At 39.4% G+C, this 18,681-nt stretch overlaps 1 protein-coding gene across 2 annotated transcripts in view; it reads right to left on the bottom strand.

The window, feature by feature from the left end:
• The window catches only part of LOC139960710 (protein tweety homolog 1-B-like), a 68,237-nt gene extending 49,566 nt beyond the window's left edge, over positions 1–18,671 (bottom strand). For both annotated transcript variants that reach the window (XM_071959294.1, XM_071959295.1), the window contains exon 1: positions 18,311–18,671. In XM_071959294.1, the coding sequence (XP_071815395.1) occupies positions 18,311–18,457 (147 nt within the window). In that variant the 5' untranslated portion in view covers positions 18,458–18,671. The remainder of the gene's footprint in view (positions 1–18,310) is intronic.
• Between the last annotated feature and the right edge of the window lie 10 nt (positions 18,672–18,681).

Raw genomic sequence — 18,681 nt, 5'->3', positions numbered from 1 at the left:
CCGTATGCCCATAAAAGGGCCCTATTCTCTCGATAGTCGAAATATCAGTATAGTACAAAGACTGGCTAACTACAGTAAATTGCATAGACTGAACATATTTATGCCGGACCAAACATACTTGATTTTCATTGATACTCTCCATGGCCCCGTATCAGGAATGATTTTGACCCCCTCATTGCCGTCCGTATGCCCAAAGAGGGCCCTATTCTCTCGATAGTCGTAATATCAGTATTGTACTAAGACTGGCTAATTACAGTCAAATTGCATAGACTGAACATTTTTATGCCGGACCAAACATACTGGATTTTCATAGATACGGCCTCTAGCTCCCTAACAGAATATATTTTGACCCCCTCAGTGCCGTCCGTATCCCCATAAAAGGGCCCTATTCTCTCGATAGTCGTAATATGAGTATTGTACTAAGACTGTCTAATTACAGTAAAATTGCATAGACCGAACATATTTATGCCGGACCAAACATAGTGGATTTTCATAGATACGACCTCTGGCTCCCTAACATAATACATTGTGACCCCCTCATTGCCGTCCGTATGCCCAAAGAGGGCCCTATTCTCTCGATAGTCGTAATATCAGTATTGTACTAAGACTGGCTAATTACAGTAAAATTGCATAGACTGAACATTTTTATGCCGGACCAAACATACTGGATTTTCATAGATACGGCCTCTGGCTCCCTAACAGAATATATTTTGACCCCCTCAGTGCCGTCCGTATCCCCATAAAAGGGCCCTATTCTCTCGATAGTCGTAATATGAGTATTGTACTAAGACTGTCTAATTACAGTAAAATTGCATAGACCGAACATATTTATGCCGGACCAAACATAGTGGATTTTCATAGATACGACCTCTGGCTCCCTAACATAATACATTGTGACCCCCTCATTGCCGTCCGTATGCCCAAAGAGGGCCCTATTCTCTCGATAGTCGTAATATGAGTATTGTACTAAGACTGTCTAATTACAGTCAAATTGCATAGACTGAACATATTTATGCCGGACCAAACATACTGGATTTTCATAGATACGACCTCTGGCTCCCTAACATAATACATTGTGACCCCCTCATTGCCGTCCGTATGCCCAAAGAGGGCCCTATTCTCTCGATAGTCGTAATATGAGTATTGTACTAAGACTGTCTAATTACAGTCAAATTGCATAGACTGAACATATTTATGCCGGACCAAACATACTGGATTTTCATAGATACGGCCCCTGGCTCCCTAACAGAATACATTGTGACCCCCTCATTGCCGTCCGTATGCCCAAAGAGGGCCCTATTCTCTCGATAGTCGTAATATGAGTATTGTACTAAGACTGTCTAATTACAGTCAAATTGCATAGACTGAACATATTTATGCCGGACCAAACATACTGGATTTTCATAGATACGGCCTCTGGCTCCCTAACAGAATATATTTTGACCCCCTCATTGCCGTCCGTATCCCCATAAAAGGGCCCTATTCTCTCGATAGTCGTAATATGAGTATTGTACTAAGACTGTCTAATTACAGTCAAATTGCATAGACTGAACATATTTATGCCGGACCAAACATACTGGATTTTCATAGATACGACCTCTGGCTCCCTAACAATACATTTTGACCCCCTCATTGCCGTCCGTATCCCCATAAAAGGGCCCTCTTCTCTCTATAGTTGATATATCAGTATTGTACTAAGACTGGCTAATTACAGTAAAATTGCATAAAATGAACATATTTATGCCGGACCAAACATACTGGATTTTCATAGATACGACCTCTAGCTCCCTAACAGAATATATTTTGACCCCCTCATTGCCGCCCGTATCCCCATAAAAGGGCCCTTTTCTATCGATAGTCGTAATATCAGTATAGTACAAAGACTGGCTAACTACAGTCAAATTGCATAGACTGAACATATTTATGCCGGACCAAACATACTTGATTTTCATTGATACTCTCCATGGCCCCGTATCAGGAATGATTTTGACCCCCTCATTGCCATCCGTATGCCTAAAGAGGGCCCTATTCTCTCGATAGTCGTAATATCAGTATTGTAATAAGACTGGCTAATTACAGTCAAATTGCATAGACTGAACATTTTTATGCCGGACCAAACATACTGGATTTTGATAGATACGACCCCTGGCTCCCTAACAGGATACATTTTGACCCCCTCATTGCCGTCCGTATCCCTAAAGAGGGCCCTATTCTCTCGATAGTCGTAATATCAGTATTGTACTAAGACTGTCTAATTACAGTCAAATTGCATAGACTGAACATATTTATGCCGGACCAAACATACTGGATTTTCATAGATACGGCCCCTGGCTCCCTAACAGAATACATTGTGACCCCCTCATTGCCGTCCGTATGCCCAAAGAGGGCCCTATTCTCTCGATAGTCGTAATATGAGTATTGTACTAAGACTGTCTAATTACAGTCAAATTGCATAGACTGAACATATTTATGCCGGACCAAACATACTGGATTTTCATAGATACGGCCTCTGGCTCCCTAACAGAATATATTTTGACCCCCTCATTGCCGTCCGTATCCCCATAAAAGGGCCCTATTCTCTCGATAGTCGTAATATGAGTATTGTACTAAGACTGTCTAATTACAGTCAAATTGCATAGACTGAACATATTTATGCCGGACCAAACATACTGGATTTTCATAGATACGACCTCTGGCTCCCTAACAGAATACATTTTGACCCCCTCATTGCCGTCCGTATCCCCATAAAAGGGCCCTCTTCTCTCTATAGTTGATATATCAGTATTGTACTAAGACTGGCTAATTACAGTAAAATTGCATAAAATGAACATATTTATGCCGGACCAAACATACTGGATTTTCATAGATACGACCTCTAGCTCCCTAACAGAATATATTTTGACCCCCTCATTGCCGCCCGTATCCCCATAAAAGGGCCCTTTTCTATCGATAGTCGTAATATCAGTATAGTACAAAGACTGGCTAACTACAGTCAAATTGCATAGACTGAACATATTTATGCCGGACCAAACATACTTGATTTTCATTGATACTCTCCATGGCCCCGTATCAGGAATGATTTTGACCCCCTCATTGCCATCCGTATGCCTAAAGAGGGCCCTATTCTCTCGATAGTCGTAATATCAGTATTGTAATAAGACTGGCTAATTACAGTCAAATTGCATAGACTGAACATTTTTATGCCGGACCAAACATACTGGATTTTGATAGATACGACCCCTGGCTCCCTAACAGGATACATTTTGACCCCCTCATTGCCGTCCGTATCCCTAAAGAGGGCCCTATTCTCTCGATAGTCGTAATATCAGTATTGTACTAAGACTGGCTAATTACAGTCAAATTGCATAGACTGAACACATTTATGCCGGACCAAACATACTGGATTTTCATAGATACGGCCTCTGGCTCCCTAACAGAATACATTTTGACCCCCTCATTGCCGTCCGTATGCCCATAAAAGGGCCCTATTCTCTCGATAGTCGAAATATCAGTATAGTACAAAGACTGGCTAACTACAGTAAATTGCATAGACTGAACATATTTATGCCGGACCAAACATACTTGATTTTCATTGATACTCTCCATGGCCCCGTATCAGGAATGATTTTGACCCCCTCATTGCCGTCCGTATGCCCAAAGAGGGCCCTATTCTCTCGATAGTCGTAATATCAGTATTGTACTAAGACTGGCTAATTACAGTCAAATTGCATAGACTGAACATTTTTATGCCGGACCAAACATACTGGATTTTCATAGATACGGCCTCTGGCTCCCTAACAGAATATATTTTGACCCCCTCAGTGCCGTCCGTATCCCCATAAAAGGGCCCTATTCTCTCGATAGTCGTAATATGAGTATTGTACTAAGACTGTCTAATTACAGTAAAATTGCATAGACCGAACATATTTATGCCGGACCAAACATAGTGGATTTTCATAGATACGCCTCTGGCTCCCTGACATAATACATTGTGACCCCCTCATTGCCGTCCGTATGCCCAAAGAGGGCCCTATTCTCTCGATAGTCGTAATATGAGTATTGTACTAAGACTGTCTAATTACAGTCAAATTGCATAGACTGAATATATTTATGCCGGACCAAACATAGTGGATTTTCATAGATACTCTCCATGGCCCCGTATCAGGAATGATTTTGACCCCCCTCATTGCCGTCCGTATGCCCAAAGAGGGCCTTATTCTCTCGATAGTCGTAATATCAGTATTGTACTAAGACTGGCTAATTACAGTCAAATTGCATAGACTGAACATATTTATGCCGGACCAAACATACTTGATTTTCATTGATACTCTCCATGGCCCCGTATCAGGAATGATTTTGACCCCCCTCATTGCCGTCCGTATGCCCAAAGAGGGCCCTATTCTATCGATATTGGTAATATTAGTTTTACTCTAAGATTAGCGGCCGATTACAGCCAAATTGCATAACCTCAACATATTTATGCCGGACAAAACATACTGGATTTTTGTAGATGCGACCCCTGGCCCCGTATCAGGACATATCTTTACCCCATCATTGCCGTGTGTATTCCCAAAGAAGGCCCTTTTGTCTCGATAGTGGTAATATAAGTAAAAGTCTAAGATTGGCGGCCGATTACAGCCAAATGGAATAGCCTGCACATATTTATGCCGGAGCCAATATAATGGAGTTTGATAGATATGACCCCTATAGCCCCCTATACGGAACAACTCAACCCCCTCATTGCCGTCTATATCCCTAAAGAAGGCTCCATTCTTTCCAAGATGGTTATAATAGTATAAATCTAACTTAAGAGCGGCTGCCGATTACATCCAAATTTTTCATAACTTACATACCAAATATGAGCCTCTAATGACCTTGTCTTATCAAGTTCACGTGTTTACAAGGTTTTCATTGTTTGAATCTGTTGACCCCAAATGACCTTGGAACAGCACTAAGAACAATATGGGCAACATACATGTCAGGTATTGTAGACATTTGCGTTCTTTACTTATCGTGTTTAGAAGCAGCGTCACAGACATACACACGCACACACATACAATCATGACTACATAGATTCCTTTCGCCAGTTCGCCTTCGACACCGATTAAAAAAATGTGAGAAACAAACATACAAGTAATATATCTCTTTGTATTGTTTATTCATCCATTTATCTTATTAACTTAAGTAACTTTCGTGGAGCCCAACGGTGGGACATTGAACGGGTGCTATTTAAGGTCAGGGATATGGTAACATAAAATTCATCTCGTCGTGGTAGATGCTATAGGCAGATATGGTCTCATTTTAATTGCACCGCCTCACTATATTATTTGCCCTAACGTACTTTATAATGGAATTGGGTATAGCTCAATAGGTGCTAACAGTCAACGTTGAACAAAATATAACTGCCTTGGTGATCATTTGGGAACACATTGGAAATACACTATGACTTCATTTAAGATCTTTAGTATTATAGAAAACTCAAAATCGTGCAGTATTGCTATTCAGCATAAATTGGTTTAGAGGGTCATGTAAACGCCAAACGGGACCAATTTTTAAGAGCAAGCCAGATCTGTGCATAAAATTAATTTTAAAAAAATAATGAGGATTCGTTTCCTTTATTTTGACCTCTTCTTTCTGGTTATGGATCTGAAGTTCTGAGTACTTACTTACATTGTGATTGGTAATTTATGATGATTTGTCGAAATGGCTTACCTTGATTTTCAGTAAAAACTACCATAGGCTTATAAGTTAAACCTTGGAGTACCAGTATATGCTCACGAAGTTTTGTTGTTTCATACTATCTGGGCCAATGGTCTATAATACATAAATAAATTGGTCCAAATACACGATACTATCGCAACATTTATAAGCTAGGTCGGATGTAATTGTCTATACTACATGATATACTTCAATATGTACACAGTTAACGACACGCATGTAGTATGTAGGATAAAAAAAACTACTTATATTTAATTGCTACTATTTAACTACTTATAATTATTTGGCATAATTAACAACCGGGCCATAAACCAGTAACATCATATCACTATGTTTTATTGTACGACGTAAAACCCTTTAAAGTAGCGAGGTTGCTGTGAGCATCTAGTAGGGACATGCCCTTGGCCACCACTTGGTAAGCTATACCTTTGGTTGCATTATAATTTCCAGTTACGTCATGCCGGACACACATTTTCCACGGGCCCATCTGGATGAGTGCTCCCAAATGTTGCCAGTACCTCTTTCTAAAACAGCGGTTCGATCCGAATTTGTCTACGAGTGACCACAAACAAAGTCAACTTGTACGCATATACGCCCAATAACCGGCCTTCAATGACCATTTGAACTGCCGACTACACTCTCTCCACATGTCAGTGCTTACACTACGTATACGGTACTTGAGTAATTTTTTAGCTACGCGTAGCCTTAACCTTATAAATAACATTAACATTTATTTTCCCGCTACAATACGTTGATATTATTTTGTCTATCATGCAATTAGGAAACTATAATTATTATATTATATTATCATATTATTACATTATGATGTTAGTGATGTTATTAGTAGTATGCTCCCTAGACCACAGTCAGGATTTAAATGTGTTCACCTTCGACCACGGTGCTTGTTGTGTTTACTTATTCTAGTTGGTTAGTTTAGTTTAGTTTAGTAGAAAAAAGGATCAGGAGGGACACTTAAGTCCCCATCAAGGACCCTATAGAGAGAGGAAAAAAAACTGAAGACACAAACACTCAGACCCGATTACAATGCTTAAAGTGCTTGTCCAAAGCATTCTTAAACCCATTGACACTATACTTGCAAGTACAACTTTCTCAGGCAAACCATTCCACTCATTCACAACCCTATTAGAAAAAAAATTATGCCGAATATTAATCCTACTATGCGACTTTTGGAGTTTAAGACAATGACCTCTAGTACAACTACTGTTAGCAAACATGAAAAAGTCGGTAAAGGATAAATTGTCGAAACCATACACAATCTTGAAAACCTGGATCAAGTCCCCATGTAACCTCCTAAGCTCCAGTGTGGTGAGATTCAACAGTTGTAACCGCCTATAATAAGGAATCCTCTTTAAGGAACTAATCATCCTAATCGCCCAGGAACTCCACCAGTGGTGATAGAACCGAATCCTGCACCCACGTTGTCGACGTCGCGCTTCGCGCTCTGTTGGCGATTCGCGCATTGTCGGATTGTCGGCACATAACTCAAGTTCAGTCGGCAAAATGATACCCTACACCCATAGAAAATGTTCCAGCGATGCACCTGCATGCAGACTTTAACAATTAGCCAATCTTTGTTGGGTGCTAATATATGCACGGGTGTTATATACATGGGCGCAGATCCTGGTGGGGACAGCGGGACGCGTCCCCATCAACTTTTTCAGTGGTGGGGACATGGTATTCCGCGTTTTCACCAATTTGTCTTGACCAAACGCTGCATTTCAAAATCCCCTGTATTAAACGTTGGAGCAGTTTGATCCAGCATTGTGCAAATATTTGGTCCGGCATAAATATGTTAAGGTTATGCAATTTGACCGTAATTTGCGAGTTGTAAAGTTCTCTACTCCAAAAAAATGCACTGACAGTATATTGTATTCGACTTGTTGGTTCTATTTCTAAATCAGTTCTACAGTACTTCTTAATAATAATATGTACATGAATTTAATACAGTGAGAACAAACAGGGTGAATCATACATTGTTTATGTATAAAGATAAGAGTAGACTACTGGAGGGAGAGAGGTCAAAAGGCCACAGCAACGAGACCACAGATTATAAATGAGCCTAGCTGCAGTTACTTAAAGGGGTAGCACATTGTATATCATGGACATTACACCAGTATTAGTACTATACTGAAATTACGACTATCGAGAGATTAGGGCCCTCTTTGGGGATACGGACGGCAATGGGGCGGGGGGTCGAAATAATTCCTGATACGGGGCCATGGAAAGTATCTATGAAAATCCAGTATGTTTGGTCCGGCATAGATATGTTCATTTAATGCAATTTGACTGTAATTAGCCAGTCTTAGTACTTACTGATATTACGACTATCGAAAGAATAGGGCCCTTTTGGGGGATACGGACGGCAATGAGGGGGTCGAAATCATTCCTGATACGGGGCCATGTAGAGTATCTATGAAAATCCAGTATGTTTGGTCCGGCATAAATATGTTCAATCTATGCAATTTGACTGTAATTAGCCAATCTTAGTACAATACTCATATTACGACTATCGAGAAAATAGGGCCCTTTTATGGGGATACGGACGGCAATGAGGGGGTCAAAATGTATTCTGTTAGGGAGCCAGGGGTCGTATCTATGAAAATCCAGTACGTTTGGTCCGGCATAAATATGTTCAGTTTATGCAATTTGACTGTAATTAGCCAGTCTTAGTACAATACTGATATTACGACTATCGAGAGAATAGGGCCCTCTTTGGGGATACGGACGGCAATGAGGGGGTCGAAATCATTCCTGATACGGGGCCATGGAGAGTATCTATGAAAATCCAGTATGTTTGGTCCGGCATAAATATGTTCAATCTATGCAATTTGACTGTAATTAGCCAATCTTAGTACAATACTGATATTACGACTATCGAGAAAATAGGGCCCTTTTATGGGGATACGGACGGCAATGAGGGGGTCAAAATGTATCCTCTTAGGGAGCCAGGGGTCGTATCTATGAAAATCCAGTATGTTTGGTCCGGCATAAATATGTTCAGTCTATGCAATTTGACTATAATTAGCCAGTCTTATTACAATACTGATATTACGACTATCGAGAGAATAGGGCCCTCTTTAGGGATACGGACGGCAATGAGGGGGTCGAAATCATTCCTGATACGGGGCCATGGAGAGTATCTATGAAAATCCAGTATGTTTGGTCCGGCATAAATATGTTCAGTTAATGCAATTTTACTGTAAATAGCCGGTCTTAGTACAATATTGATATTACGACTATCGAGAGAATAGGGCCCTCTTTGGGGATACGGACGGCAATGGGAGTGTCAAAATGTATCCTGTCAGGGAGCCAGGAGTCGTATCTATGGAAACCCAGTATGTTTGGTCCGGCATAAATATGTTCAGTTTATGCAATTTGACTGTAATTAGCCAGTCTTAGTACAATACTGATATTACGACTATCGAGAGAATAGGGCCCTCTTTGGGGATACGGACGGCAATGAGGGGGTCGAAATCATTCCTGATACGGGGCCATGGAGAGTATCTATGAAAATCCAGTATGTTTGGTCCGGCATAAATATGTTGTTATACAATTTTACTGTAATTAGCCAGTCTTAGTACAATACTCATATTTCGACTATCGAGAGAATAGGGCCCTTTTTGGGGATACGGACGGCAATGAGGGGGTCAAAATGTATCCTGTTAGGGAGCCAGAGGTCGTATCTATGAAAATCCAGTATGTTTGGTCCGGCATAAATATGTTCAGTCTATGCAATTTGACTATAATTAGCCAGTCTTATTACAATACTGATATTACGACTATCCAGAGAATAGGGCCCTCTTTGGGGATACGGACGGCAATGAGGGGGTCGAAATCATTCCTGATACGGGGCCATGGAGAGTATCTATGAAAATCCAGTATGTTTGGTCCGGCATAAATATGTACAGTTATACAATTTTACTGTAATTAGCCAGTCTTAGTACTATACTGATATTTCGACTATCGAGAGAATAGGGCCCTTTTTGGGGATACGGACGGCAATGAGGGGGTCAAAATGTATCCTGTTAGGGAGCCAGGGGTCGTATCTATGAAAATCCAGTATGTTTGGTCCGGCATGAATATGTTCAGTCTATGCAATTTAACTATAATTAGCCAGTCTTATTACAATACTGATATTACGACTATCGAGAGAATAGGGCCCTCTTTAGGGATACGGACGGCAATGAGGGGGTCGAAATCATTCCTGATACGGGGCCATGGAGAGTATCTATGAAAATCCAGTATGTTTGGTCCGGCATAAATATGTTCAGTTAATGCAATTTTACTGTAAATAGCCGGTCTTAGTACAATATTGATATTACGACTATCGAGAGAATAAGGCCCTCTTTGGGGATACGGACGGCAATGAGGGGGTCAAAATGTATTCTGTTAGGGAGCCAGAGGTTGTATCTATGAAAATCCAGTATGTTTGGTCCGGCATAAATATGTTCAGTCTATGCAATTTGACTATAATTAGCCAGTCTTAGTACAATACTCATATTACGACTATCGAGAGAATAGGGCCCTTTTATGGGAATATGGACGGCAATGAGGGGGTCAAAATGTATTCTGTTAGGGAGCCAGGGGTCGTATCTATGAAAATCCAGTATGTTTGGTCCGGCATAAATATGTTCAGTTTATGCAATTTGACTATAATTAGCCAGTCTTAGTACAATACTGATATTACGACTATCGAGAGAATAGGGCCCTCTTTGGGGATACGGACGGCAATGGGAGTGTCAAAATGTATCCTGTCAGGGAGCCAGGGGTCGTATCTACCAAAACCCAGTATGTTTGGTCCGGCATAAATATGTTCAGTCTATGCAATTTGACTATAATTAGCCAGTCTTAGTACAATACTCATATTACGACTATCGAGAGAATAGGGCCCTTTTATGGGAATACGGACGGCAATGAGGGGGTCAAAATGTATTCTGTTAGGGAGCCAGGGGTCGTATCTATGAAAATCCAGTATGTTTGGTCCGGCATAAATATGTTCAGTTTATGCAATTTGACTATAATTAGCCAGTCTTAGTACAATACTGATATTACGACTATCGAGAGAATAGGGCCCTCTTTGGGGATACGGACGGCAATGGGAGTGTCAAAATGTATCCTGTCAGGGAGCCAGGGGTCGTATCTACCAAAACCCAGTATGTTTGGTCCGGCATAAATATGTTCAGTTTATGCAATTTGACTGTAATTAGACAGTCTTAGTACTATACTGATATTACGACTATCGAGAGAATAGGGCCCTCTTTGGGGATACGGACGGCAATGAGGGGGTCAAAATGTTTCCTGCTACGAAGCCAGTGGTCGTATCTATCAAATTCTAGTATGTTTGGTGCGGCATAAATATGGTAAGCTTATGCAATTTGACTCTAATTAGCCAGTCTTAGTACAATACTGATATAACGACTATCGAGAGAATAGGGCCCTCTTTGGGGATACGGACGGCAATGGGAGTGTCAAAATGTATCCTGTCAGGGAGCCAGGAGTCGTATCTATGGAAACTTAGTATGTTTGGTCCGGCATAAATATGTTCAGTCTATGCAATTTGACTATAATTAGCCAGTCTTAGTACAATACTCATATTACGACTATCGAGAGAATAGGGCCCTTTTATGGGAATACGGACGGCAATGAGGGGGTCAAAATGTATTCTGTTAGGGAGCCAGGGGTCGTATCTATGAAAATCCAGTATGTTTGGTCCGGCATAAATATGTTCAGTTTATGAAATTTGACTATAATTAGCCAGTCTTAGTACAATACTGATATTACGACTATCGAGAGAATAGGGCCCTCTTTGGGGATACGGACGGCAATGGGAGTGTCAAAATGTATCCTGTCAGGGAGCCAGGGGTCGTATCTACCAAAACCCAGTATTTTTGGTCCGGCATAAATATGTTCAGTTTATGCAATTTGACTGTAATTAGACAGTCTTAGTACTATACTGATATTACGACTATCGAGAGAATAGGGCCCTCTTTGGGGATACGGACGGCAATGAGGGGGTCAAAATGTTTCCTGCTACGAAGCCAGTGGTCGTATCTATCAAATTCTAGTATGTTTGGTGCGGCATAAATATGTTAAGCTTATGCAATTTGACTCTAATTAGCCATGATAATTTCATGATAAACCGTTATAACTTGTTATTAAAAATGATCACTTGACCACCCATCATATGAATCAGTGCTACGTATTATTTGAAACAGTACACAAGTTAGTGTTTTCTGTGGTTTTATTTTTGCAAATCTAGCGTTTATTTGTCACATGTCGCTGGTCACCCTGGCAACAAAAGTTTTCTCATTGACTTTGTACACGCTGCAACTCCCAAATTTCCACGTTGACTTTGTACACAGAATATCCTGCTAGCAGAATATCCTGCTAACTTCAGGTGGGTGACACTTCTACCAATGGGAGCACCACGATAATTAAAATGAACAGTCATGCATGAAATCCCCACAGCAGGTCATTCCTGTATCAACTATCAATGCTCTGTGGATATTCTGGAATGCAATCTTCATAATAATTGATCATGCAAGGTAATACTGTAGTGTATACAAGTGAGTCTTCAAAAATAAACATCCAACCTGGCAGCTATTCATATTGGGCTGTATTTAAATCGAGTTTTGATCCATGCATTAATGCAGCTTGTTAATTAGTACTATATGTATTTAGGTAAAATAGAACTACAAACTGTGCTTAAATAAAGACTAGGAATGAGTAATTATCATGATGCCATGGATGTACAGTATGCACAATTGTCTACCACATAAATTATGCATAAATTGCACAGTATTACTGTAAGTACTAGACAGGTACAGAGCTATACAATACACAGTACAGCACTGTATATTGGCAAATCAGTATTTAGCACATCATGTATATATGCTACAGGTACTTTCAGGGTCAACTTCAATTCTTTTCTATTCTATTCAGGAACATGTTGCTTACACTAAACAAATAAGGTTACTACATTGACCACTCAACTGTTAAGTGGTGATTTCCTTTCTTCCCTGTAAATCCTAACCTGATCCCTCAAATCCTGGTCAGTTTGGCAATCTATATCCGTCAGGAGTCAGTCCTTCCCTTGAGACAAAAAATCAGTACACCATGTAAATTTGGATAAATTTAAAATTGATCAACTCAAGTTACCTCTTCCTAAATAACAGGTGCCAACATCCATAGCATACTGTATCTATATTTAAAGTAGAACGATAGTGACAGAAAAAAAATCTCTCATTTTCATATATAATGTAGTTTATATGTTACCAAGCAACATATTTTTTTAATTTTTTCAAATAGCACACCGGAAAGTTATAAAAAAGGGAATTATAACATCGTTTTGTCGTCCCCGTAATTTAGGAATTTGCAAACACTGCAACGACCTTGAACAGCCCTCATGTCAGTGAATGACGTCACTGTGATGATCTTTTCTGTTTGTGCACTGTTCAGTACGGAGCTGTGCGTGCATTTCGTGTCAGCATAACTGTTATTTTAGATAAATTTTCCGGCGTAATGTTCAAGACACAAATAGATAATGAATATCATGGTGTTTCTTGATTTCTTCACCACGTGTTTACAAGTGTTTTTTTACGAAATTTGCGGCAATTTCGCAACGATTTCCCAATATCTGAAGAGGTAACTCGCAAGCTGACCCAAAGTAACGTAAATCTCAAGATCACGTTTTTGGCGGGTTTTATACAGAGTGATGTATGAATGTGCTCACTTACCAGTCAAACTGGCACAATAACAATAGTGATGATAGTCTCAAACGTAGATTAGTATAACATCCGAAAGAAAATCCAAAGTTCTAAACAAAGTAGATTCGCTTGTATGCACTAGACCTACTGAAAAACATAAACGTTCCTTGCGTCATTAAATCCAACAGAAAGGTTTCATTGAGCTTGAAATACAACCGCATTTGAACTCAATCGAGTAGTTAGTCTAGCTCGAACAATTTTCTCACTACATGCAATACCTATTGCGTTTATTCACATGCATGCCTCGTGGTTTGGGCTTCAGGAGGAGTCGTATCTAGCACAACTTCACGTAGGTCTGCAAACGGTACTTTCCCACTGTGCAAACATTAGTGACAGTGTGCGCTAGAGTAAGTAATACTTACACGATGTTTTGTTTCGCTCGAGCATACACTAGGCGCGGCGGAACGGAAACATTATTGGGGGAGGGGGGGGGGCTAATGTGTGGAGACTATCTAAGCGGAGCGCCACCATGGGTTGGCGCGGAGCTTACAATAAAATTTTGGGTTTTTCAAACCCCCAGTTTTTCAAACCCCCAGGTGGCCGGAAACGGCACTTCCCGAGTGTTTTATGCTGCGAATAACTAGCCCAAAAATATTGGTCTCAAGTCTGCAATTTCTCAGATTGCACGCAAAAGTCTGTAAAAACATTGTAATTTGTATATTCGATGGTGTTTTAAGAGAGTAGCTATTACTCGTAGTGTACTCGCAAAGACGTTCTTTAGTGTAGTATAAGGGGATGTTGGAGAACTGGCTGAAATGAGGCAAGTCATTGGCTTAAGACGAAGTTGTGTTGCGCTTACCGGTACTCACACTCACTGCTTCAACTTTTCACGGGGCGTGAAGACACGGTTGGGCTGACTATGTGGTCTATAGCCAGGGGACAGGCCGAGGGTCCCCCCAGCTTTTACTTAAATTATTACACCTATATAGTATACGTGTGCATCGGACAGATCGACAAGTATGCATTGAAAAATGGGCAGATATGCACGTTTCGGAGCCTTGGTAAATATTGGGGGGCTTATCAAGCATTTGCCCCCTCAACTTTTTCATTGGGGGGCTGAGCCCCCCAAGCCCCCCCCCCCGGTTCCGCCGCCACTGGCATATACACACATTTCGTATTACATTTAAAGTGGTTTGGAGGGTATGAACACATCTCTGCCCAAAAAAAACTCTGCCTAAGCGACGTCCATGCCCCAATTGAAATTTGCACGTGGATTATCTCCTCACATAGTCATTAGGTTGTTCACGTCTGACATGTCTTCCAGTTCCAACATTTACTGTTGCATTTATCGGGATATATATAAATAATGCGGCATAAAAGCATCAATCTTTCAAACTGTTTTTACTTTAGTGACCTTGCCACACAATGATGGAAAGACGACGTCTTTTCTTCATAGGCGAATCCGTGTTTTTCTTCGTCCGCTTTGTTGGCACTGCAGTGGTCTTTAACAGCGGTCTGAATTTTCCTGACACATTCAACTTTTTCTGCATCAAATATTTAGGATCCCAATCATCGTCTGTGAAGTGGGCAGAAAAAACTTTCACATTCTTGCCATGAGAAACTCCTGGTGCGATGAAGTCTTTCCTGGTTCTGGCCTCACAAATCGTATCCAGAGTTTCCGTTATCCCTCACTAATTTTTCCGCTTGGAAAATTGAAAAAAAAAACTTAGTGTAGAGTCCACATTCGTTCTGTTGCATCCCCCTACAACGCAATTTCTTGGCATTTTGCTAGTGGTTTAGGTTGTTTGTCGAGTCCAATATAGAGTAGGTTGCAACTAAACTTACACACTAAGTGCACACTGCTGAACTACACTACGCCGAGCCGTCACTTTGTTATCATCATAATGACGTCACATGTCACTGTAGATCACGTGATCATCATATTGCTTTTCGCGAAAAGCCCAATTTTTGTTTAAAAAATCAACGAGTTTAGGAATTTTTTTTAAGCCTTTCCCAACATCGGATTGACTTGAATTTTCACATGTGTAATATGAAAACCAACTAGAATACTCTTGAATAAAATCGTATTTTTTCGTCGATGCTGAAAAATCACTATCGTTCATCTTTAACTACTGCAAAATAAGGATAAAGCTTGCTACCTGTACTGTAGGTGTCAGGAGACATTTCTACTATAGCCTACAATACAACTGTAGCACACACAGTATTCTGCATGGTACTGAATTTACATGATATTGTATGCAAATATGTGGTGAAATGTGACCTGACCCCTAGGTAACATTCATGAGCCAACATGAGACTACAATTTGGTATTTACATAGGAGCAAATGGCATCACCCTTGAACAATGAGTTTTATGCAAATTTATATATTAAATGTGAAACATACATATACTTTATACATGAACCATAATCTACACAGTTTGTATAAAAGTGATTTCGTTTTCTCACTTGCTCAGTTTTTGTTTTAAATACCAAAAATGTGTTAATCTATATCTTAAATATACTACTTAACAACCTAGGGCAGGTAATATATGTTCCATCATTACAGATGAGATAAATTACTCGGGCAGTGGATGAAAATGACAGGAAATAACAATTACGCACAAGTAATCCTTCCTTTGTCCTCAGCCAGGAAGTAGGACCGACAGGCATCAATCATGTGACGACACTCTTGTAATACAATGGGACCTCATCATTATGATGACATTACAATGCAGAGCTGTTGTGTTGCACATTCAACTGTTTATTGATCAGTAATGTGTACTTCTGAATGTATATGTACAGTACTGTACATATGACATATATATATAAATATAAATATATATGTATTATATATATATATATATATATATATATATATATATACAACTTGCTATAATTTCAATTGGATAATGCACTGTAGAATGTAAATATGATCCACATTGTACATTTATTCAAATTGATTGTCATCTCTGTGTACAGCAGACATGCAATAATAAGGAAAAGGTGAATGTACCATTGATGTCAATAGATACTGTAGAGTCAATTAGCTGAATGCTTATCAGTAGAATCAACACTTCCTTACAGTACATGTGACCCTGAAAGTGTTTTTTATGATCAATTGTGCACTTAGATGCTTGAAATCGAGAGATGTGACATTGTCCAACGGTACGGACGATTGAACAATAACAAATGTAATACAGTGACATATTCTGACAACTATACTGTGGACAGTACTGTTACTGTACAAATTATTTCCATATAAATGTGTATTCTGCTATGCCAGTTATATACTGTTACATTTTATAATCCTCTGCCATTAATTGCATGATTTTTAAAAGCTTAAATACAGTTACTTATTTAATGAAACAAGTTCAATTCAATGAAACATAACATTCGAAACAAGTAGGTAAGATTGCTATGTTCAAACATAATTCATACTGAGCAGTGACAATTGGAATAAATTGTTCAAATATGAAACCCAAAATGAATGTAAATGTTCTTTAATATTTTACATTCCACAGTTACAGTATCTACGGTACAGACCGATTGCAGGACTTGGAAAATGGTTTCTGATGGCCTGAATCGATGCACATTAATTATTTCAAAAATATTTCAGAAGTTACAATTTATGCTCTATTTATCACTCTTCTGGACAATCAGTCATCACTGTCTAACCTCACATGAGGAAAGATATGATGAAATAAAGTGCAATAGGCATATCTGTAGACAATTACTCTATATAACTGCTCGAAAACCATCCAACAGTCGTTACAGTCCTCTGTTCATATTCACAACATATAGTTTCATACAGGAAAAGTACAGCACACTATTTTTACAAACACAATGTTATCACTGAGTAATTTGCACCTGGTCTGTTGTTATACCAAAGCTACCAACTTTTAAACAAATAACCTACTGTAGATGTGTATGATAACCACTGATCAAACTAGGACTTAGCGACCTCCCTTCATTTCTGGTAACCAAGTATGGTTAAATAAATATACAGATATTATTTTCAATATTTTATAACCCTGCCACTTTTCATATCAGTATCCTATTGACAAGAAGCCTACATGTAAATTAACATCATTGAACGATTCAAAGTTGTCAACATTTAATTCTGTATTTGATATGAAAGTTGGATAGTCAAACTAATAAACTACATCATTACCTAGATGTGACTTTAAGCATGAATATCATGGCATCATTAAATGAATAATGAACTTTCAGTCCCATTAGTACTGTAAAAGAATATGTTCAAACTTTTCCTATGGCTACAACTCCAAGCTAAAGCCAATTTAACAGATTGGCTACAATTATCAAGGGTTTGATGTGTGATGTTTTTAAGTATTAATTTAATATTTCTAACAGCATTTCCATTTGTTTAGTGATTTCTGTAAATCCTTCGTATTCAAAGTACTGGAAATTGTTTGGTCACGGTACGGTCCATAAGCAAGGGGCCTATCCTAGGTAAATACTAAAGTATGAAGTCAATTGTCAGTTACTACAAAGTGCAATGTTGTACTGTACATGTAGGAGGCGCAGGCCGGGTACCCTACATTTTATCTGGTTATAAATTGAACTGTCGTGGTATGGCTAAACACTTGCTAACTAAGGCTACAATAATTTAGGTCTCAGCAAGGCCAGTCTTTTTAAATAGGCCAGGCTATAGCTTTCCTTCTATAGGTGTACTTTAGTGACTACTCCTACTATAGTCCTATGGTTATATCGCTAGGTCAATAGCCTTAGGTTAGGCCTACTGCCACCGGTATGGGCGGTATAGCCTGGGCCTAAACTGGCTAACCTAACCATAACGAAACATATTGTAAAAAAAAAAGTGAAGAAATCAATTTGCGATACTCACTTCAACATATTTGTCATCATACGGTGCAAATGTTGAATTGTATTTAGTAAACGTTTTGTAGCTGATATGCGGCCAATTATGTACAAATTGAGAAAGCCAGTTTGGCGTGTACACCTCACGATACAAGTTCTTTACCATAAACCACATCGTGTTACTCTAGTTGAATATATATTTTCAAAACAACAGGTGATGGTTCCTTCACGAAAATTAAAACTCCAAACAGAGAGAACTTATGTTTTCAGTAAGAAATATTCCATTAGTGTTTGGCAACAAAGTCGGACTCAATTGATTTTCTACTGTGTTCCACTGTGTTATGTGTTAGGACATGATAACTCACAATTGCATTATTTTTAGTGAATGAATGAAGTGAC

Source organism: Apostichopus japonicus, chromosome 19 (assembly GCF_037975245.1).
Source record: "Apostichopus japonicus isolate 1M-3 chromosome 19, ASM3797524v1, whole genome shotgun sequence".
NCBI lineage: Eukaryota > Metazoa > Echinodermata > Holothuroidea > Aspidochirotida > Stichopodidae > Apostichopus > Apostichopus japonicus.
The sequence above is the reverse complement of the archived record's forward strand: the minus strand, read 5'-3'. Positions and strand labels throughout refer to the sequence as shown.